The 26,517-nt window shown below is 45.4% G+C and overlaps 1 protein-coding gene across 1 annotated transcript in view; it reads right to left on the reverse strand.

Annotated features, from left to right (window-relative positions):
• Nucleotides 1–26,517, reverse strand: part of ASAP1 (ArfGAP with SH3 domain, ankyrin repeat and PH domain 1) — a 488,930-nt gene that overhangs the window by 61,373 nt on the left and 401,040 nt on the right. Inside the window, exons 14-15 of the mRNA XM_082257784.1 lie at nucleotides 4,175–4,262; nucleotides 1,324–1,372 (exon numbers count right to left, since the gene is read on the reverse strand). Of these exons, the coding sequence (XP_082113910.1) occupies nucleotides 1,324–1,372; nucleotides 4,175–4,262 (137 nt within the window). The remainder of the gene's footprint in view (nucleotides 1–1,323; nucleotides 1,373–4,174; nucleotides 4,263–26,517) is intronic.

The raw sequence follows: 26,517 nt of genomic DNA on the forward strand, positions 1-26,517 counted from the left end.
TCTGAGGTTGACAACCTCTTTAAAGCAGAACTATACTCACCTCCACTCCAGCGATGCAACTTTCTGGAGCTCACTTATTGGCCGCTGACATCTTCATGCTGCGATTTCAGCCATTTTGATTGGCAGGGCTGAGATGACATCACTCCTGTGCACACATGGGAGTTCATTCCTCTCAGCAGATGCCAGAAGTGTACAATGCAATTTGAAAACAGGCAGGTAAGGATAATTAACCCCTTGGTGCCAAGGGGGGGTCACAGATTTGCGTTAATTGCTGCCAAAACAGCTTTGCCGAAAGCGTGCGCGCGTCGCACTCCCGACACAGTTACTAACGCCTAACCGAAAGCTTCCAATCGCTGCTTGCATTTGGGAGTTTTCGGATCACGTGACCACCACAAAAGTCAATCGTGGCGGTCACGTGCTCTGAAGCTCCACCCTGCCTCCCGGGGTCATAAACCTTTGAAGGGCACAGAGGCGCCGGCATGAAAAGGTTAAATGCAGAAGAGACATAGCATGTCAATTCTGCATAAAAAACCTACTTGTTTGCAATTTTTACTTTTTTTAAAAAGGGCTGAATGGGCGAGCTTTTCCACTCCATGCCACAAGCCCAACATTTATTGTATATACAGACCTTGGGGGGGGAATGCCGCCTAACCCCCAGACCAGTCCTTCACAATCATTCTGCACTCAGACAGAAAAGTAAGGTGCACACTATGAGAAAATCGGAAGAAAAATTCTGTACTGGGAACGATCACTCTACTTTCGTATAGTGTGTATTACAACTTTCGACATCCGATTCAGATTTTCTAAATGAAAATTTCAGAAAGGACAGACTCCGAAATTTCTCTCGTATGTGAACAAAATTAATTTAATTAATTTGTTTAATGTGTACGGTTTTCATACGAGAAAAATCAGATACAAAAGACTGCATGCTCAGAAGCAAGTCAAACATAAAAAAAGCCTGTGTCAAACGAGAATTTTCATAAAATTTGTATCATCCTTGGTTTCGATTTGCTGTGAAACATCGAGGAAAACTGTGTGATCCTTCGCCTGATTTTCTTATAGTGTGTGTGTGTACCCAGCTTAACAGGGTTCCTTGATAACCTGGGCTCTCATAGGACCAGCATGGTTTTCTATTGCTAATTATACCCTTGACAGAGGCTACAGGGAGTGAAAAAGGCATAGTACAGGCAATTACAGAAACAGTTTTCAATTCACTATTATACTATAGAATAAATTAACAGCGAAGCAAAGCCTCAGGGAGGTAACACATCCTCTATGAGGTTTTATATTACATTTTCTTTGCACATAATAAGGCTCACTTACGCTATATAGTCCTGCTCATCCTCTGCCTGAAAGTGGTATGTTCTGTTATCTGAAAAGTAAAAACAGTTTAAATGCATTCTATACTGACTGTCTGCAGAATCCAGCTAGAAAACAAACACTATTATTAACCTTCAATGTTGCATTCTTAAGAAATACGGGTTGAGCAAGAACTCCAGCAAAAAATGGATTAAAAAAAAAAATGATTAGCCAATTAAAGCCTCTTGCACACATTACTTATGTTTGAGCATCAGCATTCATGGACATAACTTAAGGCATTTGTGTCGCACATATTCACACTTTTTTATGCGTGCATTTGCACATATGCGTATTTATGCGCACAATACACTCCTAGGCAAAATCCATGAATATTTATGCTTATATGTGCGTATTTGTGCGCATTTGCGCGAACCTGCGCACAATACTGACCGGGAACGCAGATTTTTCAAACTGCGGTGTACAAGAGGCTTAAGGATTAAATAAAAAATAAAGTTTGCTGCGAGGGAAAGAAGTAACAGAGAAACAGAACAGAGAAAGAAATAGTGATAGAATTTTGGGAAAAAAACAAACTTAAAAAAAATTAAATACCAGTCATGTGTAAAAAAAATGTTTTCACAATTCTGTCAACCTGTCAGCTAGTAATAAAAAAATATATATATAAAATAGGGTATATATCAGCCCTAGCAGCAGCGATGTTGTTAACCAAAAACCAGCATGAAGTCTACCTCAATACCAAAACGGCCCCTGCCCCCACCTATAACTGGCCTTCACAGCAAGGAGCGCATGCAAGGGCAGCGCATGCAAGGGCAGCGCATGCCAGGGCAGCGCATGCCAGGGCAGCGCATGCCCGGGCAGCGCATGCACGGGCAGCGCATGCAAGGGCAGCGCATGCAAGGGCAGCGCATGCAAGGGCAGCGCATGCAAGGGCAGCGCATGCAAGGGCAGCACATGCAAGGGCAGCACATGCAAGGGCAGCACATGCAAGGGCAGCACATGCAAGGGCAGCACATGCAAAACAAAACCAGAAAAATACCCAGTTCAACTCACCAACCAGTCTTCCTAACAACCGAATTAACCTGTCCAACAAAATGCGTTAAAAACAGGGGTTTCGATAGCACACGTGTTAGTTCGGTTGTTAAGCAGACTGGTTGGTAAGTTGAGCTGGGAATTTTTTTTGTTTTGTTTTGCATTAAGTCTACCTCAGTTGAACATTGCGAGCCTGGAATTTTATAGCCCCAATGCATAAAGAGACCTGAACACAGATAATGCTGCATCCAAGTACTTCAGTACACACATACCAGGCACTGGGATTGATGGAGAACTGACAGGCCCTCTACAGTAGTGCATTAAACAAGTCTTAACTCATTTAACATGATTCTGCCCATCCAAAATCATGGCTAAATAAATGCACATATTTTTGCAATGGGCATATATTATATATTTTTTTTCACAGGAGCCTGAAAAGGCGCAATGTCAGGCTCCTGCACAGTGCACACGCTTCCTCCAACTTTCTACCCATACCTCTATACGTGCTTTCAGGAAGATTCAATGGACCAAGAGTGCGCTGATCAGCAGGCTCGAAAGTCAGGTTCTCAGCTATGCAGGTTGCAGTTGGTGCGTTTTCCCTGTGACGTTTTTGACACGTGTTTTTGAATTTGCGTTTTTGGGAGATGTTTGTTGTCATGCGGGAGAAACCAGAAAAAAAACGGCAGTGGAAATGCATCAAAAACGCAAGCACTGCATTTCTGATGAGTTTCTGCTGCGCTTTCATAGAAGTCTATGGAACCAAAAGACACTACCTGCTGCAGGCAAGTCTTTGACCCTTTCCAAAAAACGCACAAATGTGAACGCGACCCATAGGAAATCACATTAAATGGACTGTAGTGTGTTTCTGCAAAAATCACAGATCCCTGTGAATGAATGACACGCAGATAAGCAGACAGAGCTCCACACAGCTCGGCTGATTTGAAATGAGACAGCAGCTGTGGGGGAGAAGAACCTGCTGCCATGGGGTGGGGGTCAGGGGCTGAGGGTGCTCGGTCCTTAGCAACATGTTATACCCTGAATATGGGTGTAACATGTTGCTAAAGGTGAACCTTATCCTTTAACACAGTGATGGACAATAATCCTACAAGCGTCTCATGCTTACAATCTGCAAGAAACAAAGATTCCCTGATCATGTCCACCTTTACCTTCCAAAGTCAGAAACTGATTTAGGGTCCTTTCACACGGTCCGTGCTGCTCAGTGGGGGATCGATACACTGATCCCCGCTGAGCAGGCAGGTGACAGCTCCGTCTCCGCTCTGTGTGCGGAGAGGGAAGTGTCAGAGCCCCGCTGCTCTCTATGGGGAATCGGATGAGAACGGACCGCCTGTCCACTCTCATACGATCCCATCCAAACCGATCCCCTGGACGGATGGAAAATAGGGTTTCCATCTGTCTGGATTTCACGGACAGGATCGGATGCGGATGGCAGCGGGTGTCAGCGGACATGTCACCACTGACATCCGCTGCCCCATAGGGATGCATGGAGGATCCGATCAGATCCGCCTAAAAAACTGACAGGCGGATCTGATCGGACCGCCCGTGTGAAAGGAGCCTTAGGCAGCGGACATTTTTGGTTTTCCTATATATGATGCAGACACAAAGTAGGGGTCTTCAGAGGTACCTTGGCGCAACATTGTGGTTTTATATATATTTGCAAAAGCACAAAACCAAATCGGAATTTTAGAAATGGTTGATAATCTGGTTTTAGCTAGATCGAGTGCTGGGGAATTTTTGTTCAGTTTACGATTTCTAAAGAACAAACCAGAGAGGAATTCAAAAAATGGAGGGTAATAAAAATGATACATACGTGATATCAGGTCGAAGCACTTCTTTTCATCAGCATTGGGTTTCACCTGGCAGGTGAGCAGGTTCAGCTTTGCAGGAGGCCGGTTAGACTGGAAAAATGACAATGTTTTATGAGCAATATATCCCAATAGTAGTACTATGCAATACAGCACAAAGAGAAAGCAGAAGTATTCAAAATGATAAATGGCCAGGACAATTCAATTATTTTCTGGAGAAGATAGCAAACAGCATTGTAAAAAGATTGCAAGATTCAAACATTCCATCCTTCCTGGCATTTGTTGCAGATCTTTTGCACTGCACTACACTAGTAATAGTTAACCCTAAAGTGACACGAAATAATAGCCTTATTCCCCAACAATCATCCATACACACCCGCTACTTAATGGCCCTGTAATCTACTTTTCATGACATTGTCCCTTACTGTATTTTTCTGCCTCCTATGCAAGCTTTCAAACCTCTCCTTTTCCCCCTCACTCCTGTTTGTTTGGAATGAGCAGTGCACTGCTCTATGTACACAAATCCCATAGTCCATCTCAGGAGCGAGCAAGATAGGGGTCCTACATTATATGGCGAATGAACATAGCCTTCCTCTAACAGGAAGCCAGATTAGAGCAGCAAAAAATGAATCTGGAGATTTGGAGGAAACAGAGCAATAGAAGGGACTTTGTTGAGTTAATAATAAAGACTTGAATTTGTCTTTTTTAAACCATAGTTTTGTGTCACTTTAAATTTTGTTGTCTTGTTGACCCGTTTTTTTTTTTTTTAACAGGGGCACTTTCTGTGTGGATTCTGTATGTTCTCCATTTTGTGCTTTCTCCCAAAATCCTAAAACATGCTAGTTTTGGAACAAATTGGCTCCAATGTGGCTATAAGTACCTTTATAAGTGTTGTAGGGAGATTGAAGTACCTCTGACGAAAATAAAAAATAAAATAGCTGATCTCTGCAAAGTTCTGCCAAATATATGGAATTTACTTTTGTTTTTACTCTTTTATTAAAGCGGAGTTTCGGGCTCAAAAACAACTTTGGCCCATCCGCTTGCTGTAAATCCCCTAAAAAAACAAATGTATACTCCCGATTTTTTTTTCTTTACTTACCTAGTTTTTGAAGAAAGTATACTTACCTTCCTTCTACTTCCTCCCTCTTCGGCCACGGCCCGCGCCATCACTTCCTGCTTGCGATGACTCCTGGGAGCTGAACGTCATCGCTCCCAGGAGTCAATGCGCCTGCACCGGCCCCGTTCATTAGTTCCGGTGCAGGCACGTCATTCTCTGCTAAACAGCTTCTGGGCATGCCCAGAAGCTGTGCAGGGATGTCGCGCCTGCCCCGGAAGTGACGAGCGGGCCGGTGCAGGGCATTCTGGGAGAAGAAGATGCAGAAGAGGATGCGCTGGCTTCAGTTGCCCACACCTGAAATGGCAGCGCTGGAGAAGAAATTTTCAAGGTAAGTATTTCTTCTAAAAGGTAAGTGCGACCTGGGACAGTTCAGAGGCTATCCATTGTGGAATGTACTAGCCCTGACTGTCCCCGGGGGTATGTTTATTGAAAAAACATTTCCGAGGCCGGAACTCCGCTTTAAGCTTAATTGAACAAGCTGACATTAGAAGCGGATTGGCTACCATGCACAGCTGCACCAGATTTTGCACTCTCCAGTTTTAGTAAATCATTCCCAAAGTGCTTAAGCTGATAACACAAACAATTCTAATTTCTTCTGTCCTCACTGAACACACCCATTAAACATTCACAGTGCCGGAGGACCCACAGACTAAATACTTCAATGAAAACGAACTAAATCAGTAGTTTGCACACTTGGAGCCCAAATGATGACATGCGTTAAGAGATGTGGTTTAGAACTTGATAAAAGACACACAAACAGTTTAAAGAAGTACAGCCAAGTTCATATGGCCATACCTCTTTTGTTGATCACAGGAGTGCACTTTGTTCTGCACTCCTTTGACCCATTTTCAGCAGACAGCGGGCTGAATCCCACTGTTGGCTGATTCGCAGAGCTGGTCCAGGCTCGCAAAAGGACCGACACCCGGCTGAGCCCCTCAGTGAGCCGCTGAGAGCCTGAGCTGGCTGCTCTCACCCCCTTCACACCCCAGTGCTCCAGTAAACGAAGGGAGGACAAAGCAGACAGTGGTAACTGACAGTCACTAGCTCTCTGCTCAGGGAGCTCTAAGAACCAAGCAATCAGCAGTGTTTGATCACTTGGTTCTCAGTTTTAGAGCCGGCGGGGGGCCGATGCTGCATCCACTTAGGAAAGTACGATTGTAAAATAAATAAAAATTCCACACTTCTCTTTTAAGACTGCTTTTCATAAGAAGCATCAGCTGATGTGAACCATGCCTCGCAAAAATTAGCTCTGAAGACATGTAATCAAGAGAAATTGATCTGCATAAGGTTGGAAAATTATACAAATCAATCTCAGTGTTTAGGAATCCATCAGTAAGTGGAGACAATTTAGTAATGTGGCTACTCTTCCTAGAAGTAGGCGCCCAATCAAGAGGACTCCCAAGGCACGATGCAGAATCCTCAACAAGGTAAAGGACAACCCATGAGGACTAAGGCTAAGGACTTAAAGACATCACTAGAACTGACAAACATCCCTGTTCACGAGTCTACCATATGTGAGTCTTTGAACAGGCAAAGTGCCAATGGAAGAACACCACTAAGGAAGCCTCTGCTCTCCAAAAAAAAACATTGCTGTGAGCTTGAAGTTTGAGAAAGAGCACCTTGGCAAACCGCAGCACTAATGGGAAAAGGTTTTGTGGACCGATGAACCAAACATTAAATTGTTCAGGAATAAGAGCACAGCTTACCAATATCAAAACATCATCCCAACAGTGAAGTATGGTGAAGGGAACATCAGAATTTGGGGCTTGCTTCGCTGCCTCAGGGTCTGAACCTTATTGTGTTTGTCTATTGATGTGACTTAGGCAGGCCAGAGATGGTGCAAATTTATTTCCTGCAACCTGAATTCACACAATTCCCACATCAAGACAGACAGCGCTGACAGGGGAATCCCTCCTGCTGAGGCATTATATTCTCCCAGTGGGGGCAGGGGAAACCTATTGTTAGCAGCTATAGCAGCGGCTAGTGATAACGGCAAGTGAGTTCAGCAGGCTGGTTGTACCCAAGTTGATCAATCGATCAACTTGGTACATTCAGCTTGCTCACACACAGTTCGAATCTCGGCCGGCCGAGATTCAAACTGTCTACGGCTGGCCTTAGATGAGGATCAGATTACATTTTATGGCAAATTACTTCAGAAAACCAGTTAACTCAAAGGGTTTCACATAGTTTTTCTTGCCAATTCTGCAATAAATGTGTTTGTGTATATACTAGGATGTACATTTGAGCATTAGCGTTGTTGATTGAAGACCTGTGCAGGGTACGTGTCAGACTGCTGGAGATCCAAACCACTGGGTCCTGTATTGAGCAGCAGTCTGGATCTCCAGGGTGCTGCCAGAACAGGGAATTTTAGTAGAGGTTTCGGCATGCTAGTATGTTAAAAAAAATAAAACCCACTGACACATCCTACTGTTTATGCAACCTGCCTGTATTGGAGTAACAGGAATGAAAGGTTAAATTGTCCTTTCAAATAGGTGTACCTTAAACTAAAAACGCATGGATGGCTACCTCTGACCTCACCATAAATAATCAATACATTAATGGATCTAAAATACAGCCAAGGACAGATTTCCCCTGCTTGGCCTGCCAGGACCAGCAAAGTTTTTCTCTCCCTCATGAATTTTATGTTAGACATCCTGGCACACACATCAAATGGTTTCAGGAAATGCCATTATTTTCTATGGCAGCTTCCCACCTGCAGCAAAGTGCACCAGACTGCCTCACAGAAAATCTTTGAGGATTTAGCCTTATTTCAGGCACACTATTACTGTATATCAGTACTATTATTCCTTACAATGTGATAAGTGTTGCTGAAATTTAATTTAAAAGTACACCTATTGCTTAAAGCAGAAGGTCATCCCAAAATAATAGGTTTGTACTTACCGTAAAATCAATTTCTCTGAGTTCAATGAAGGACACAGCGCACCGTAAATCATAAATACTGGGTTATATTGCCTCCTCCAGGAGTAGGACTAGGCAGAACAAAAAACACCTTGCTACGCCCATGTGCCGTCCTCAGCTTGGTATATAACCCCCCTCTCTGCTCCAGGTCAGGGCTTCCCAAACTTTTTTGGGCTGAGACCCACTTCTGAATACAGTTATTTTTTCGGGACCCACTTGCAGACATTTTCACGTCATAGTGCTCCATTACACAACGCAGCGTCCCATTACACTGTAGCCATTTTCACGTCATAGTGCCCCTTTACACATCACAGTGTTCTACTAGTGTGGTATGACTTAACTGGTTCCCGACCGCCCGTCGCAGTTTTTATTTGTAAATTACTTTACCACTGCTTTAGGCCTTGTTCACAAATATGTGGGTTGGCAACCCACATTTGCACAGGCATAGCAGCCCACTGATTTAAAAGGGCTGCTATGCCATCGTTTTCTGAAGAAAAAAGGTGCATGCAGCATTTAATGTATATATAAAATGCAGTGGCCTTGAAATTCATCCTGCTTTTGCACCATGCGACTTACCTGCAGTTCCTGCACTGGCAAGCTTTCTGCTTTTTTATATACGTGGGCCCAGCATTTAAACACAGTTTGCGTGTGCAGGAACTGCAGGTAAGTCGCATGGTGCAAAAGCAGAATGAATTTCACGGCCACTGCATTTTTTTAAATTCTGCATGCAGCTTTTTTCAGCGGAAAACGCAGGCATAAAAGCCCATTCTAATCAATGGGCTGCTATGCCTGTGCAAATGTGGGTCGCCAACCCGCATACATGTGAACCAGGCCTAAAATAAGCCATCAAGCAGTGTCTGGCCTACCTGGCGACTGGTCCTGGCGCTCAGCTCCGATCCAATGGCCTGGTCATTAAGGTGGCAAATCCTTGCTGTCCAGAAGTGGTTAAACCTGCAGGAGGACCGGTGTTTTTATTTGTAAATTACTTTACTATTGCTTTTGGCCTAGTTCACATGTATGCGGGTTGGCGGCCCACATTTGCACAGGCATAGCAGCCAATTGATTTGAATGGGCTGCTATGCCCTCGTTTTCCGCAGAAAAAAAGGTGCATGCAGCATTTAAAAAAATGCAGTGGCCGTGAAATCCATCCTGCTTTTGCACCATGCAACTTACCTGCAGTTCCTGTACTGGCAAGCTTTCTACATTTTTATATACGTGGGGCCAGCATTTAAAAACACAGTTTGCATGTGCAGGAACTGTAAGTCGCATGGTGCAAAAGCAGGATGGATTTCACAGCCACTGCATTTTTTTAAATTCTGTATGCACATTTTTTCAGCGGAAAACGCAGGCATAGCAGCCCAATCAAATCAATGGGCTGCTATGCCTGTGCAAATGTGGGTCGCCAACCAGGCCTAAAATAAGCAATTAAGCAGTGTCTGGACTCTGGCCTACGTGGTGACTGGTCCTGGCGCTCAGCTCTGATGCGCAGCACAGCACTCTGATAACAGCTCCACTCAGACTCCTACTCCGAGGCGATGCTTCCCGTACGGCGGCGCCGCCTCCTGTACACAACAGCACACATGGCAAGGGGCGGGGTCGGAGCATCAGTGGAGCTAAAGTCCCCGCCTGTCTGCTCCTAACACAGTGCGCTGCCAATGCCTGGGCAGCTCTGGCTCAAAATCCGCCGGCGACCCACTGAAATGCAGCTTGCGACCCACGCTGGGTCACGACCCACAGTTTGGAAACTCCTGCTCTAAGTAATCAGTTTAGTAGCAAACAGTATTAGAAGCATCAGAGCTCCATAGAGGGGCGGATACTGTGTCCATTGAACTCAGAGAAATGGATTTTATGGTAAGTAAAAAAATCCCATTTTCTCTTTTGTTCATCGACAGGCACAGCGCTCCATAAATCATAACTACTGGGACACCCAAAAGCAGTGCCAAAAGTAAAATGAGGGGTGGGGAAAATAACCCAAGGCTAAACAAAAGAGCCCTTAACCAGGAAACAGGAGCCTTAACCGGGTCAAAGGAGCCCCGCCTGAAAAATAAAAGTTTAAAGAAAAACACCCCTCAAGAGGGAACAGCCCCTCTTAAACAGCAGCCTGCAAAATTTTGCGGCCAAAAGCATCCGCAGATGCCAAAGTATCTACCTTCTAGAATCTACCTTCTAGAATTTTGTGAAGCAAAATAAGCAAAGCAAATTCCTTTGGATGAGCTGGCTGGGGACACAAGGAAGGCAACACAATGTCCTCATTCAAATGGAAGTCAGAGACAACTTTGGGCAGGAATGATGGACAGGGACAAAGAACCGCTTTATCCCTATGGGCCACTAACTAGGGACTGGGACAGGATAATTCCGCCAATTTGGATACCCTGTGGGCCGAGGTAATAGCCACCAAGAATGTCACTTTCTGGCATAACATAGGCAAGGGAAACTCCCAAATATTCTCAAATGGAGGTTTCTGGAGAACCGAAAGTACTAAATTTAAATCCCATGGCGACAAAAGAGACCGTACAGGTGGAGCCACATGTCGAACCCCCTGAATGAAGGTGCGAAGTAAAGAGTGCAAAGCTAGGAGTCGGTGAACGAAGATTGCCAGGGCAGACACCTGGCCATTGATGGTACTCAAGGCCAACTTCTGATCAACGCCCTGTTTAAAAAAAGGTTAAGATCTGAGCCACAGAAAAAGGATCGAGGATGAGCTACAATCGACTCACACCAAGAAATGTACGTTCTTCACGTACGATGGTATATATTGCTGGAAAATGACTTCCTCGCCTTCAGCATAGTAGGGATCACTGATCCAGACAGACCGTGAAAGCCAGGTACTGAGGGATAAATAGATAAGCCATTAAAAACATTTACTGTAAAGCAGGATGGTAGATCAGCCCTTGGAAAAACTGGTCTTCTCTGAGAGGAAGCCCCCAAGGGACGTTTATGGCCACCAGACTGATTGGAAGATCCCCGCCCTTAATTCCTCGCAGGAATTGCGGAAAAAACCTGAGCCGAGGATGATACTGGCCTTACCGTGGCCCTTGGATGCCTGCCGTGATCTCGCCACAAACCTTGGTATCCTCCTGTGGAGCCAAACCTGCTAAAGGAGCAGCATGTAGGACTTTGCGAACAGAACTGTCTTGAAGGTGGATACCACCAGACACAGAACCTGTATGCAAAACGGGAGAGAGAACGATATGTGTGACAGCAGCCGGTGAATCACGGCCTGTGGTTCCTGAAGTTTGTTCAGAGGAAGGACCACTCTGGTCAGAATTAGAATCAGACCTAGGTAAATCAATTCCCTGGACAGGGATAGGGGGGGCCTTAGGTAGTTCGGACATCACCTGAACCTTTGCGGAATTAAATCCGCACAAGGAGACTCAGGACCTAAAAACCTGAAAAGGATAGGCTTTGTCCCCCTTTCTGGGTACCCCCATAATAATAATTTCGTGAATCCCCTTGACACTCATGAAGGAGGTCCACAAGGCCAGAAACCAGCGAAGATGTCCCCTCATCCCAATAATGGGGGAGGGCAGACCTTCATGCTGAATGGGGTCTTGTCTGCGGGTCTGGAGAAGCTAGCTCTAGGCTTACCAGACCAAGGATGCTTGGAACCTCCCGGAGAAGATTTGAAAGATCTATTTCCCTTATTCTCCATCCCAGAAGCAGGAAATAATTTTCTATCTGCTGAGAAGGAGAGCCCCCGTCTGCGACAAAGCTCCTTCCCTTTCCTAGACTATGGCAAGAAGGTACTCTCCACCGTCCCCCCCGGAGATTCCCGTAATGATGCCATTCAGGGTAGCCCCAAACAGGCGATCGCCTTGAAAAGGGCAGATCAATGAGAGCTTTCTTAGAGGCTTGGTCTGCAGACCAATTCTTAAGTCACAGCGCGTGCCTAATCACCACCACTGAAAAAAAAGTTTGGACCGCACAAGAGCTGTATCCAAAGCAGCATCACAAATAAACTGCAGCCCATGGACCAACTGGTCCGCTAAATCAACATAAGCGGCGGGGACCTGCTCACCCCCCAGGCACTAGCACAAAAGCTTGGCCCATTCAATTAGGGTCTGAGACGCAATGTCAAACCAGTCATAGTAAACATGCTGCGTGCCACAGCCACCGCTTTCCTGTCAGGCAGGTCCTTAAAGGACGGGGATTTCTCTACTAGGATCATGGTAGCTTTGTTAAACCTGGAAAACAGGAGGGTCCACCACTGGCGGACTAGTCCACTTTTTTTAAAAGCGACTCCTCAAAAGGGTAATGTACAGCAAAACGGCGGGCAGGGAAAGGCGGGGGACGCTTCCCCCTGGGGATTTGGCCACACGCCACTTCCACCTGGGACACAAAGAACTGCAGGACCACTGTCAGTGCAACAATGTGAAGCTGGGGTTCTGAGGGACCTGCCACCTCCATGAGGGGGTCAGTGGGGGGAGATGTGACCCTGAGGCTCCATAAAGGAAAGAAAGACCTTGCAGCACAAAATCGATCTTTTGGTACCACTAAAGGATCCTCCCAAGGCTCAGGCTGCTTATCAGCAGAGAGAGAAAACAGGGACCCCCAAGGACTCACCCTACCAATTGAAGGAGCGCAGAGAATTCAGACCCAGCATCACCATGGATGCCATCCCTGTTCATATATCCAGGGCATAGGAAGAGGAAACTGAGGAGGAAGAGGAGGAGCTTCGGCATCCCCACAAGGCTTCGGTCATCTCCCAGACTAAGGGAAAATGGCAACCGTGACATTGGGCTATACAAACATGGCAGCCAACCAGAGACCAGCCACACTAGGGGAAAATGGCCGCCATCAGCTACAGCATCTTCCCTGTGCCCTCTGCAATGCTGCACCCTCTGCAAGGGGACCCCCCTCCTGAAGGTAGGACACACGTTAGGGGAAAATCCGCTGTGCACTCTGCACCAGACCCCCCTGCACTATACCCCCACTGCAAACAGTGGGGCATGCATCTAGGGGTCTCCGACACGGAGACCCCCTCCAGACTACCAGGGCAGTACACACTATCCCAGGACCCTTACAGAGTGGGGATAGCAGGGGAGACCTCAGGGGTATTCGCTGCATCCACTGCCCTGGGACTCCCACCAAATTCCAGGTCCAGACAGGGGGGAAAGGGAGTGGGGGAATCCCAGCTCACTTAGGGATTTTTAAGGATGGGAAGAGGGAACATGCGCTCCCTGGCTAGGCTGGGGGGACCACTGGACCTAGATTGCCCAGCCTAGCAGTTGATCGTAGATCTCCCGAGAGAAAAAGCAAAAAAGATGTAAGGAAGGAGAAAACAATTGATAGAAGCAGAGATCCCAGCCGGGAGCCTAGGTCCTTACTCCTGACTAAAACAGATTAAAACTGATCACCTAGAGCAGAGGGGGGGGGGGGGGGGGTTAAATACCAAGCTGAGGATGGCCCATGGGCATAGCCAGATATTTTTTGTTCTGCCTAGTCCTACTCCTGAAGAGGCAATATAACCCAGTAGTTATGATTTATGAAGCGATATGTCCGTCGAACAAAAGAGAAATGCTGTTTTTTAGCCATAGCCTAGATAAATGTCAACGTATCCATCATATAAGCAGCTAGTAAAACCCATTTGAAATCACAAAAATATATCTGCATATTTAAACAGATGTGAGACCCCTTCTACCTGCTGTACAATACAGGATTAAGTGAGGACATTCGGCAAGGGGTGTGGTTACTACTCAGCCACGCCTGCACAGGGCACTGCAATGTAAGGCATGAAAACAGCAGCTGAGAAAGAAAAGAAGGTCAGCTAGGCATTCAGAATATGGAGAGAGAAAAAGGTGTGAGACTTCAATTGGGCTGTAAAGGCTTATTGGCTTTCACCAGTATAAGATATGCACCAAAGCTAAGGGTATAAAATTCAGAGACTATTTAAGTAAACCTGTGCTGAGATTTGATGAACTGAGATGCAAGGACCCCAATTTGTCTGTTCTTAAATTTGTTTTCCACCCCAAACTTCAGTTTCAGCCCTAAGAAAAAATGGGTACATACAGGTATGAGGCAGAGATGTACACTTCCCCATGTCAACTACAGTTGCTCAATGTCTAAGGGGCCAAATGCCATGTTCAAGCAACGCAAATCCCAACTTTAGGAAATTTTCAGGATTTCAGGGGGGGGGGGGGGGGCGCAGTTTAGTAATGCAGTGTAAAGATTTACTTTAACAGTATGGCATGTAGGGCATCTCTTGCCCTCTACCCTAAAGCTAGGTATGGACCCCTGTTTCTTCGGATTTGCAGAGCAAAGCAGCAGATTTGCTTTTAGTGCCCTCTTCCCAGAAGTACATATATTTACGGTCCCTTCAAGACACCTGTCCACGCAATCTCTTTCTTCTATTCAGACCTCACTATCATGGGCAAGATAAAAGAGGTGTCAAAGGATATCAGGGACAAGAATGTAGACCTGCACAAGGCTGGAATGGGCTACAAGACCATCAGCAAGAAGCTTGGTGAGGAGACAACTGTTGGAGTGATTATTTGCAAATGTAAGAAATACAAAATAACCATCAATTGCCCTCGGTCTGGAGCTCCATTCAAGATTTCCCCTTATGGGGTAAGGATGATCATGAGAAAAGCGAGGGATCAGCCCAGAACTACGCGGGAAGAGCTTGTGAATGATTTCAAGGCAGTTAGGACCACAGTCACCAAACAAATCATTGGTAACACAATACGCCGCCATGGATTGAAATTTTAAAGAGCCTGCAAGGTCGCCTTCCTCAAGAAGGCACATGAACAGGTCCATCAGATGTTTGCTAATGAACATCTAAATGATTCAGAGTTAGATTGGTAGAAAGTGCTGTGGTCAGATGAGACCAAAACTGAGCTCTTTGGCATTACCTCGACTTGCCGTGTTGGAGGAAGATAAATGCTGACTATGACCCTAAGAACACCATCCCTACAGTTAAGCACCGAGGTGGAAACATTATGCTTTGGGGCTGTTTCTCTGCTAATGGTACAGGCCGACTTTGCTGCATTGAGGAGCCAATGGACAGGGCGATGTATTGTAAAATATTGGATGAGAACCTTCTTCCCTCAGCCAGAACACTGAAGATGGGTTCTGGGTGGGTCTTCCAGCACGACAATGACCAAAAACATACCATCAAGGCAACAAAGGAGTGGCTCAAGAAGAACCACATTAAAGGTCATTGAGTGGCCTTGCCAGTTTCCAGACCTTAATCCTATAGAAAAGGGAGCTGAAACTTCAAGTTGCCAAGCGACAGCTAAGAAACCTTAAGGATTTAAAGAAGATCTGTAAAGAAGAGTGGACCAAAATCCTTCCTGAGGTGTGTGCAAGCCTGGTAACCAACTACAAGAAATGTCTTAACTCTGTTTCTCCACCAAGTACTAAGTCATGTTTTTTCTTCTACTTACTGAACTGCAACTCAATTTATAACATTTGTATCATGTGGGTTTTTTTGGATTTTTGGTTGATATTCTGCCTCTATAATTTAAAATATACCTATGATAACAATTTTAGACCCTTCATTTCTTTGTAAGTGGACAAACTTACAAAATCTGCAGGGGATCAAATTATTTTCCCTGTACATGACAGCACTGGTTCTTGGTGACTGACCTGGCACTATCTCATGGGGGTGAAGAGAGAGTCAGCTCCCTATCCTTGCTCTCATTGACCAAACAGAGCAACAGGGGAGTAAAACAAAGATAAACATGTACTGATAGGAAGAGCCGCAGTAAAGTGAACCTGTTGCTTTGGCCTACATAGGCAAGAATATGTGACTACCTGGAAAAAAGACAATTCTGCATGCCAAAATATGCATACAATAGAAAGAGTTAATGTGCACAATACAATGGAAGGACAAATATTTATACACTACTGGAAAGCCTACAGTTTTCAACCCATCCTGTATTGTTAAATCGCCAATAATCCCTTCATGTAGTAAAGGATTAAATGGTGCAAAAACAAAACTGAGAACATAAAGCAGTGGGAGATCCAAACACACACATACATCATCATATAGCCTGAGGGGAGAAAACAGAGGGAGAAGCCTAACCAGCTCTGTTAACATCGGACGTCAGTACTGTCATATTAGCCACTCAATATAGAATCGCAAATAAAAGATCGTTATGGCTGTAAATAATTCAGCAGGAGTTTTCAACAAGCACCAATGTTACATGTTCATTATTGATGGATAAAAGGGTTTTTGTCCAAGACAGAAAACGTATAGAGGTCTGTGTTGTATATGAATATAGGATCATCTTACATGGCTAAAAATAAATGATCAAAATGCAGCAAACCCTGGTAACTATTCAGAATTTCAGTGATCTCACCTATGCAAACTGCAATCCAGATGGTTCCTACGTATTATGACTGTAAATCAGCAGTCTCCAAACTTTCTTACACAAGGAAAGTTCACTAGCAAATGGGAGTAGATAAGGCCCCAAAAACATTAATGATCAGTAAATAGTAAGCTCCCTCAGGGCAAGGACTGATGTGAATTAAATATGTAGAGTGTTGTGCAAATTGACAGTCATATAGAGATGCTTGTAATAACTGTATTTTTTTGTACAGACTTACCTGTAAAATCCTTTTCTTGGAGTACATCACGGGACACAGAGCAGGCTATAATAATTACTATCTGGGTTATGAGCCATCTTTAGGCAAACCTTGAAGATTCTTCTCTCCTATCCAACGAGGCTCGGGTACCATCCCTATTGGCTGACAGCATTTCGAATGGATCTGATTGAAGTCCCTGAATATGTATGCTCCAAGAGCACATGCAACACATTAGTGACTATCACCTTACAGAGACTGGCAAAAAAACTCAGGTACTTGCTGCATAGGAGGGGTTATATAGGGGAGGACTTCCTGTCTGAGTGAGCTGCTAGTGTTCATTCAACTATAGACAGTAATTATTATAGCCTGCTCTGTTTTCCGTGATGTACGATGAATAAATGAAAAACATAATAAATAGTAAACAATGGCCCAGGCTCAGTGGTAGTAAATAAATGCCCCAGGGTTGGTCAGTAGAAGTAAAAAAAAAAAAAATGTCCTGGCACCTGTGGTAGGACTAGTGTTCCACCACTGATGTTAGTGGAACGACTAGTGTTCCACCACTGATGTTAGTGGAACGACTAGTGTTCCACCACTGATGTTAGTGGAACGACTAGTGTTCCACCACTGATGTTAGTGGACGGAAAAGTGTTCCACCACTGATGTTAGTGGAAGGACTAGTGTCCCACCACTGATGAAAGTGGAAGGACTAGTGTCCCACCACTGATGTTAGTGGAAGGACTAGTGTCCCGCCACTGATGTTAGTGGAAGGACTAGTGTTCCGCCACTGATGTTAGTGGAAGGACTAGTGTTCCGCCACTGCTGTTAGTGGAAGGACTAGTGTCCCGCCACTGATGTTAGTGGAAGGACTAGTGTTCCGCCGCTGATGTTAATGGAAGGACTAGTGTTCCGCCGCTGATGTTAATGGAAGGACTAGTGTTCCGCCACTGATGTTAGTGGAAGGACTAGTGTTCCGCCACTGATGTTAATGGAAGGACTAGTGTTCTGCCACTGATGTTAGTGGAAGGACCAGTGTTCCACCACTTATGTTAGTGGAAGGAGTAGTGTCCCATCACTTATGTTAGTGGAAGGACTAGTGTTCCATCAATGATCTTAGTGGAAGGAGTAGTGTCCCATCAATGATCTTAGTGGAAGGACTAGTGTGGTATGGCTGGTGTGGCTGGAAGGAATAATGTCTCATGGTTGGTGTCACTGGAAGGAACAGTGACCCATGGCTGATGTCACTGGAAGAAATAGTGTCCCATGGTGGTGTCACTGGAAGGAATAGGGTGAGTCATTGAAGAAATAATGCACCATCATTGGTATCAGTGGGACAAACAGGTGCTCTGTTGTTAGTGTAAGTTGGAGGAAAAGTTCCCTATAAATCCTGTCAGTGTAAAGAATTGTGCCCCACCGTCAGTGAGGAATATTTCCCTAAGGGCTGAAGAAAGGCAAGCAAAAATCTGCATCTGGTCCACAGGCCACAATTTGAGAACACTAGTGTAAACCTATTGTGGTGCTGTGCACTTTGATACTTGAGTTCATCTTGTGGTGCACTATAATGGATTTTCTTGAAAATGTGAATGTTTGCCTGAGCCAAACAACATTTTTCAAGGAGTCATGTGACTGGAAATTTTCCTGACCTTTTCCACCACCACCTTTCTCTCAGTAGCCATAAGCTTACATCGGTAATCACAAGATTGAGACAATTATGTAGCTGCAAGTGATGGCAGAACTGCACTGTGAAATTAATGATAGACCAGTTTGTCTATACAGGATTTACCTAAAGGCCTGTATAAAGGATCAGAAAATCATACGAAAAATACCGCTTTTGAAGAGATCGTACGATAATCTTATCGTTAGCACACAGCTTTTGGGAATGGATCGCGACAGGTCATGCAAAATTATCAGATTATCTCGTACGATACCAGATTGTGTGATTTTCGTTTAATCAGCACAGTTTTCATCTGAAAATGCAATACAATACATCACTTCAAAATTTTTATTCTGCCGTCCCAGAATTTTAACCTTTTAATTTTCAATATAGGAACTAGCATGCAAAAAAAAAAAAACGGACGATCATATGTTTAATAATCTCATCGTGTGCACCAGGCGTTAGTCACCATTCACACCTAAGCATCATCAGAGGATTTGTAAGAGGTTGTTTATTGTGAAAAGCTTGTGTCACGTTAAAGTCTATGTGGCCAAAGATTACTGGAACCATGTCCTGTGGTCTGATGTGACCAATATAAATGTATTTGGTTCAGAGGATGTCCAGCGTGTGTCGCAGCAACTAGGTGAGGAGTACAAAGACAAGTGTGCCTTGCCTACAGTCAAGCATGGTGGTGGGAGTGTCATGGTCTAGGGCTGCATGAGTGCTGACGGCACTGGGGAGTTACAGTTCATTGAGGGAACCATGAATGTCAACATGTACTGTGGCATACTGAAGCAGAGCATGATCCCCTCCCGTCGGGACTGTGCCACAGGGCAGTATTCCAACATAACGACCCCAAACACACCTCCAAGACAACCACTGCCTTGTTAAAGAAGCTGAGGGTAAAGATGATGGACTGGCCAAGCATGTCTCCAGACCCAAGCCCTATTGAGCATCTGTGGGGTATCCTCAAACGGAAGGTGGAGGAGCGCAAGGTCTCTACCATCCATCAGCTCCGTAATGTAGTCATGGAGGAGTGGAAGAGGACTCCAATGGTAACCTGTAAAGCTCTGGTGAACTCCATGCCCAAGAGGGTTAAGAAAGTGCTGGGAAATATTGGTGGCCACACAAAATATTGAAACTTTGGTCCCATATTGGACATCTTATCCTAAGGGTGTACTCACTTTTGTTGCCAGCGCTTTAATGGCTGTGTGTTGAGTTATTTTGAGGGGAAAACAAATTTACACTGTTATACAAGCTATACACTCACTACTTTACATTGTAGCAAAGTGTAATTTCTTTAGTGTTGTCACATGAAAAGATATAATAAAATATTTACAAAAATGTGAGGGGCATACTCACTTTTGTGATAGTGTGTGTGTGTGTGTGTGTATATATATATATACACACACACACTATATACACACTCACCTCTGCTTGCCTGCACATTTCTCCTCTCTTGATGAATACTCATGGATCTCTGCAGTCTCTTGTTATCTCTGTCCTCATCCACCCTCCTCCAGCTCTGGGGCTCTCCTTAGCTTTCCTATCACTTATTCCTCCTCACGAGAGTTAGAAAGATAGCTGTGCATGATGTCCTTAGCCTAGGCCAGTGATGGCAAACCTTGGCACCCCAGATGTTGTGGAACTACCATGATGCTCAACTACACTGTAGAGGTTCGCCATCACTGGCCTGGGCTAATGACCAGACAAGAAAGAGGACGTGGGCTGTATAAGGTATTTACTGGCAGAAAAAAATGTTTTACTATTCAAAATTAAAACAAGGGCAGAGGATTTAATAGATGGAAAAATGAAAAAAGGACTAAATATCCACTTTATACACTGTATACATTAAGCTTTTACAGAGCATTGTTAAAGCTTTCAGCAAGCTTTGGGCAATCTTGTTAAAGGCTTTAAAGCAACCTTTAGGTCCATAAATTAATGGAATTATGTGCAATGCTAGTACTTCAACTCACAGAATCAAGTATGTGACATAATCATCATAACTCTCAGTGAACAAACATACATTTGTGTAGACACATAAAAAATGTGAAACATTTTGGTTTGTGAATGCCCGAAGCAAAACCCAATCTGAAGGACACAATCCAGCTGACATCCTATATCAGCTATGCTCTTCAATTATTTTTAGAATGTGAGTAGGTTTTTTTTATCATTAAAAATGCATACAGAGTGCATTAGAATTATTTATTGGTGGATTTATTACTGCTGACCTTGGCTGTAGTGGTGCCATCTTCTGATTACAACAGATAAAGCGAGTTTTGACCCTGTTTTAGTTAAGGGTCAATATCAAGGAGAACAGAACTCATTTCTGAACACGAGGTGTAGGGTAGGGATGGACTCAGGCATGTTCAGATCCTAGTCCCAACCCACCTGAGCAATCCCGCCAGGAAGCGGTCACTGCAAATTGCCAATCATAGGCAGTGAAGTATTTGATGACCAACAGCTGCACATACATACACACACACACACACACGCGCAGACTAGGCTGCTTATGATTAGCGGTGTGCAGTGACAGCTTCCTGATGGGATTGCTCATGTGGGTTGGGACTAGGATCCAAGCACGCCTGAGACCATCTCTAGTGCTGGGGATATAGTGATTTCTGGATTTTCCTAAGCATGTGGATGCTACAGCACAGTCTTTTCTATTTTAAAACTAGGAACTTTTAGTTTTTTTTATATATAGTATGTTTGCACAAATCTATGTTTATTCACTGATTGGTGCTGGCAATCTGGTACACAGACACAGTTTTTTTTTTTGCACAATTTTAGTAGCCCGGATACACTTTTGGACCTTCAGCTCCAGCTTGGAGATGTTAAATGCAGATGATAGTGGAAATGCTAGCAAGCTTACTCTCATCTTCACGTAGTTGGCACTCCCAATAAGATCTAAAGCTGGATCCTAAATCCTAGTTTATACTTGCAGTTGAAGGGCAATAACAACAGCCAACCCCCCCCCCCCCCCCCAAAGCTGGAAAGGCAGTGGCATGGGGGTAAACACAAACCACAGCTGTGATTGCTCTGCATAGTAGCAAAAACTATCCCCGGCTGCCTCCACCACCACAACTGAATGCATCCCATTCAAGTGAATGGGGCAGCACTGCAAACACCGGCAGTGGGGTGTTTTAGGGGTTGAAACAGGTGATGAGGAGGCAACATAACACCTCCTCACCATCTGTCAAACATCCTCTGAAATGCGCCACACTGTTCAGAGTGCTACAGCTAGTGTAATTTCATCAATGAACCCTAAGGGTGCCTAAAACTAGGGATAGACCGATCTGGTTTTTTTCAGGGCCGATACCGATGTTTTGGTCACATCATATCGGTATCGGCCGATATGGGCCAATATTTTGTACATTTAAAGTTTTGAAAAAATAAAGAAAATTTTTGACAAAAATCTGGTACTGAACATGTTAATTTTTGTTTAATGCTTAATGGCTGGCTTGTGATGGGTGGCTGGCTGGCACCCTGTGGTGGCTGGCTGGCACCCTGTGGTGGGGGCACCCTGTGGTGGGTGGCTGGCGGGCACCCTGTGGTGGGTGGGTGGCTGGCTGGCACCCTGTGGTGGGTGGCTGGCTGGCACCCTGTGGTGGGTGGCACAGGGGCTCTGGGTGGCTGGCTGGTACAGGGCCTGTGGGCGGCTGGCTGGTACAGTGCCTGTGGCTGGCTGGTACAGGGCCTGTGGGTGGCTGGTACAGGGCCTGTGGGTGGCTGGTACAGGGCCTGTGGGTGGCTGGTACAGGGCCTGTGGGAGGCTGATACAGGGCCTGTGGGAGGCTGGCTGTCTGGCACCCTGTGGTGGGTGGGTGGCTGGCTGGTACAGTGCCTGTGGCTGGCTGGTACAGAGCCTGTGGGTGGGTGGCTGGCTGGTACAGAGCCTGTGGGTGGGTGGCTGGTACATAGCCTGTGGGTGGCTGGCTGGTACAGAGCCTGTGGGTGGCTGGCTGGCTCGCTGGTACAGAGCCTGTGGGTGGCTGGTACAGGGCCTGTGGATGTGGGTGGCTGGCTGGCACCGTGCTGCTGTGGGTGGGTGTATGGCTGTGATACACTCCTGCGAGACTAGTCCCAACTCCAGATGAGGCTGTCCAAGGCGAGGGAGGTGGCCTAGAGAAGGCAGAATGACGTCACAACAATATCAGCAAGTTCTGGGGCCGATACCAATATATCGGGGAAAGTGCATATCGGCCACCGATATATCGGCTTTGCCGATAATTGGTGTATCCCTACTTAAAACCCTTAAAAAAAAAAGGTTGCTGAAGCTTTCTGAAAGCTATCCAAATGCTTTGTAAGTGCTTGCTGCATATACTGCTCTTATACAGGCTGAAGCACAAACATACAAAGCATAAAAGTGAACAGCTATGTTTAATTTTTGGAAAACAACAGCTATGGAACATTTTTAGTCACATTATTTGCAAGACTGAAAATCTAGCTCAGCCATGTTCACACAAACGTGCATTAAAATGCATGAAAATGTTCAAAAAATGGATGTGCATTGCCTTCCACTGATTTGCACAGACCCGCTCTGACATGCTTTTTAATGAGTGTTAAACTGCTACATATTTTGCAGGTTATTTCCTCTGACATCACATCCTTTTCCTGTTTGTGGGTCAAGAGGAGGAGTGAGGGAGAAAAAGAGAGAGACCGAGAAAGAGATGAATACATTTTTGTTTTTGGAGAGGCATTGGATGAGGAGATTGGAGCAAGCCAAATGGTGCCAATGGGTGCATCCATTGCTCACACGTGAGTAAAGAGCAGTATAGGACCTTACAGCAGGACTTATGATTTTCACTCATTTCATTTCACTTTTTTTTTTATAACCCTGCCACAGACTCCGCATTAGCCAGCTTTTTATTGCACACACTCTACTTCTCTTTTAAGACCGCTACCGTATGGGTCCTTGTAAGGCACAAAATAATAATTACCCCCCCTCATAAACTTATGTTGCATTGATGTGTATTTATGTGTGTTGCGTTAAAATGCATACATGTAGCATTTCAACGCAACTCAACGCACATGACACCAGTGTTGTAGTGTGAACAGGACACATAGAAAACAATTGTTTTCTGTGTCCTGGGAATAATCTGGATTCTTCTAATCCAGTAAAACGCAGGTTACTGCAGTATGTGTGAACAGGACCTAAAACTGCAGTTACAGGGGAAATATTCAATATTTTTTATGTTCTAAACATAAAGCTGGTAACACAGTGCCTGCAAACTAGATTTGGGTATTACCATTTAGGTAGAACCACTGAATCAGCCGGGATGCATAAAGATTAATGTTCCCTGGTGGTATCACATGATTAAAGCCATTAATGGGTTACTAAAGGTCATTTTTTTTAAATTAAAATAAACATGTTCTACGTACCTGCTCTATGCAATGGTTTTGTATAGAATGGCCCCTAACCTCCTCTTCTCGGGTCCTCCGACGCCGTTCTTTGCTCCTCCTGTTCCTTTTGTGCCCCATAGCACGCCGTTTGCTTTGGAGGCACACAGTGCCTGCTTGTTTCCGAAGCTGTGTGTGTCTATGGAGCCACGCTCCATAGACACACACAGCAGGGCTTAGACTCCCAATGATTCCTGCTGCTGCACGAGTCCATGTGTGAAGAGGAAAAGAGGGGAGAGGAGATGCTGCCGTGCACAGTGCTGGATGTCTTCTACCTTCTCTTCCCATTCCCACAGGGAAGGGGGAGGACAGAAAGTTATAAAACTTTTTTTTTTACCTTAATGCAGGGAATGCATTAAGGTAAAAATGGATTTTTGTAAGAACTTACCGTAAAATCCTTTTCTCTTAAGCTCATTGACAGACGTAGTCTTCTTGATTCTCAAGAGCTGGGTTATGTTGTCTCCGCAGGAGTAGGACTAGGCAGAATGACAAAACGTTCTGGCTCCACCCTAGGGGCAGTCCCTGAGGGTATATCCTCCCTCTCTCTGCTACAGGGAATCAGTTCTGTTTAAAGCAGTACAGAGAATTTAACCCAACCCAACTCAATGATAGAGGGGCGGGTACTACGTCTGTCAATGAGCTTAAGAGAAAAGGATTTTACGGTAAGTTCTTACAAAAATCCATTTTTCTCTATCGCTCATTGACAGACGTAGTCTTCTTGATTCTCAAGAGCTGGGACATCCAGAAGCAGTGCCACAAATGAGGGGTGGGATTGACAAAATCAAATCCAATCTAGAAGGCCCAACCGGTGCCAAACTAGAAGTTTTAAAGGCTCATTATAAACAAAGAATGAGGCTAAAGAAAAAATTTTCCAACGGAAAAAAACCCTCGAGGTAGACCACTGGTCTCCTCAAATTGCGGCCTGCAAAACCTTGCGGCCAAATGAGGCATCAGACGATGCCATTACATCAACTTTATAATGTTTAGAGAAGGTATGCACCGACGACCAGGTAGCCGCCTTGCACACCTGGACCACTGACGCCTGATGGCGAAAGGCCCATGACGCACTAAGTGCCCGAGTGGAGTGCGCCTTAACAGGGAACGGGGGCTCCCGACCCTTAATAGAATAAGCCTGCACTACCGTCTGTCTGATCCATCTGGAAATGGTCGCGGCAGATGCAGGCAACCCCTTTTTGGGTCCATCTGGGATCACAAAAAGTGAATCCGTCTTGCGAAACGAGTCTGTCGTTTTCAAGTATACCCTGATCGCCCGGACCACATCCAAGGAGTGCAAAGCAAATTCCCGAGGATGACTGGGCTTAGGACACAGGGAAGGTAATACAATTTCTTCATTCAGATGAAATTCTGAAACTACTTTTGGTAGGAAGGATGGATTCGGACGAAGAACCACCTTATCTCTATGAACCACCAGATATGGTGAACGACAAGATAATGCGGCCAGCTCTGACACCCTGCGTGCAGAAGTAATAGCCACCAAGAAGGCCACCTTCTGGGACAACGTGGGTAGAGGAATCTCCCTAATATCTTCAAAGGGAGGTTTCTGAAGAACCGACAACACTAAATTAAGATCCCAGGGGGGTAACGGCGCGTGCACTGGCGGAGCCAGATGTCGCACCCCCTGGATGAAATTCCGCACCAAGGAATGAGTAGCCAAAGGCTTCTGAAAGAAGATGGCTAATGCTGAGACCTGACCCTTGATAGTACTTAAGGCCAGTTTCTGCTCAACCCCTTGTTGCAGAAAAGCCAATATTCGACTAATCGAATAAGACCGAGGACGGAACCCCAAAGGTTCACACCATGCAATGTAGGACTTCCATGTGCGATGATAAATCTTTCTGGAAGTCGCTTTCCTTGCTTCAACTAGAGTAGGAATAACTGAAGCTGACAAACCTTTGTCCTTCAGCACCTGGGTCTCAATAGCCAGGCCGTTAAAGCCAGCGATCGTAAAGCAGGATGGAAGATCGGTCCCTGAGACAGTAGATCCTCTCTGAGAGGAAGTCTCCATGGGACGTCCGCCACCAGTCTGGCCATGTCGGCGTACCAAGCTCGACGAGGCCAGTCCGGAGCTACCAGGATTACTGGGATTCATTCCTCCTCTACCCTGCGAAGAAGTCTTGGCAGTAACGCGAGAGGAGGGAAGGCATATATTAGCTGGTATTGCCCCCACGGGGCGATCAGTGCATCTGCGGCTTCTGCTAGAGGATCGCGGGAGCGAGCCATGAATCTCTGAACTTTCCTGTTGAATCGTGATGCCAACAGATCCACATCCGGGGTGCCCCACCGTAGGCACAACTGGTGGAAAACGTCTGGATGGAGGGACCATTCCCCCTGATCCAGGGTCTGACGGCTGAGATAATCTGCCTGCCAATTCTCCACCCCCGGAATGAACACCGCAGAGATTGCTGGAACAAATCGTTCCGCCCAGCGAAGAATGCAAGCCACTTCTTTGGCCGCTCGGACACTCTTGGTGCCCCCCTGATGATTGACATAAGCCACGGCCGTGGCATTGTCCGACTGGATCCGAACCGGGCTGCCCTGGAGCTGCTCGGTCCAGTGAATCAGACAAAGTCTGATCGCTCTCAGTTCCAATACATTTATCGGTAATCTGGATTCTTCCGGGGACCAAAGTCCCTGGACAGATAACTGACCAAGAATTCCTCCCCATCCGGATAGACTGGCATCCGTGGTCACTATCGTCCAATATATTGGCA

The sequence above is a fragment of the Pelophylax lessonae genome (assembly GCF_965119305.1).
Source record: "Pelophylax lessonae genome assembly, chromosome: 5".
NCBI lineage: Eukaryota > Metazoa > Chordata > Amphibia > Anura > Ranidae > Pelophylax > Pelophylax lessonae.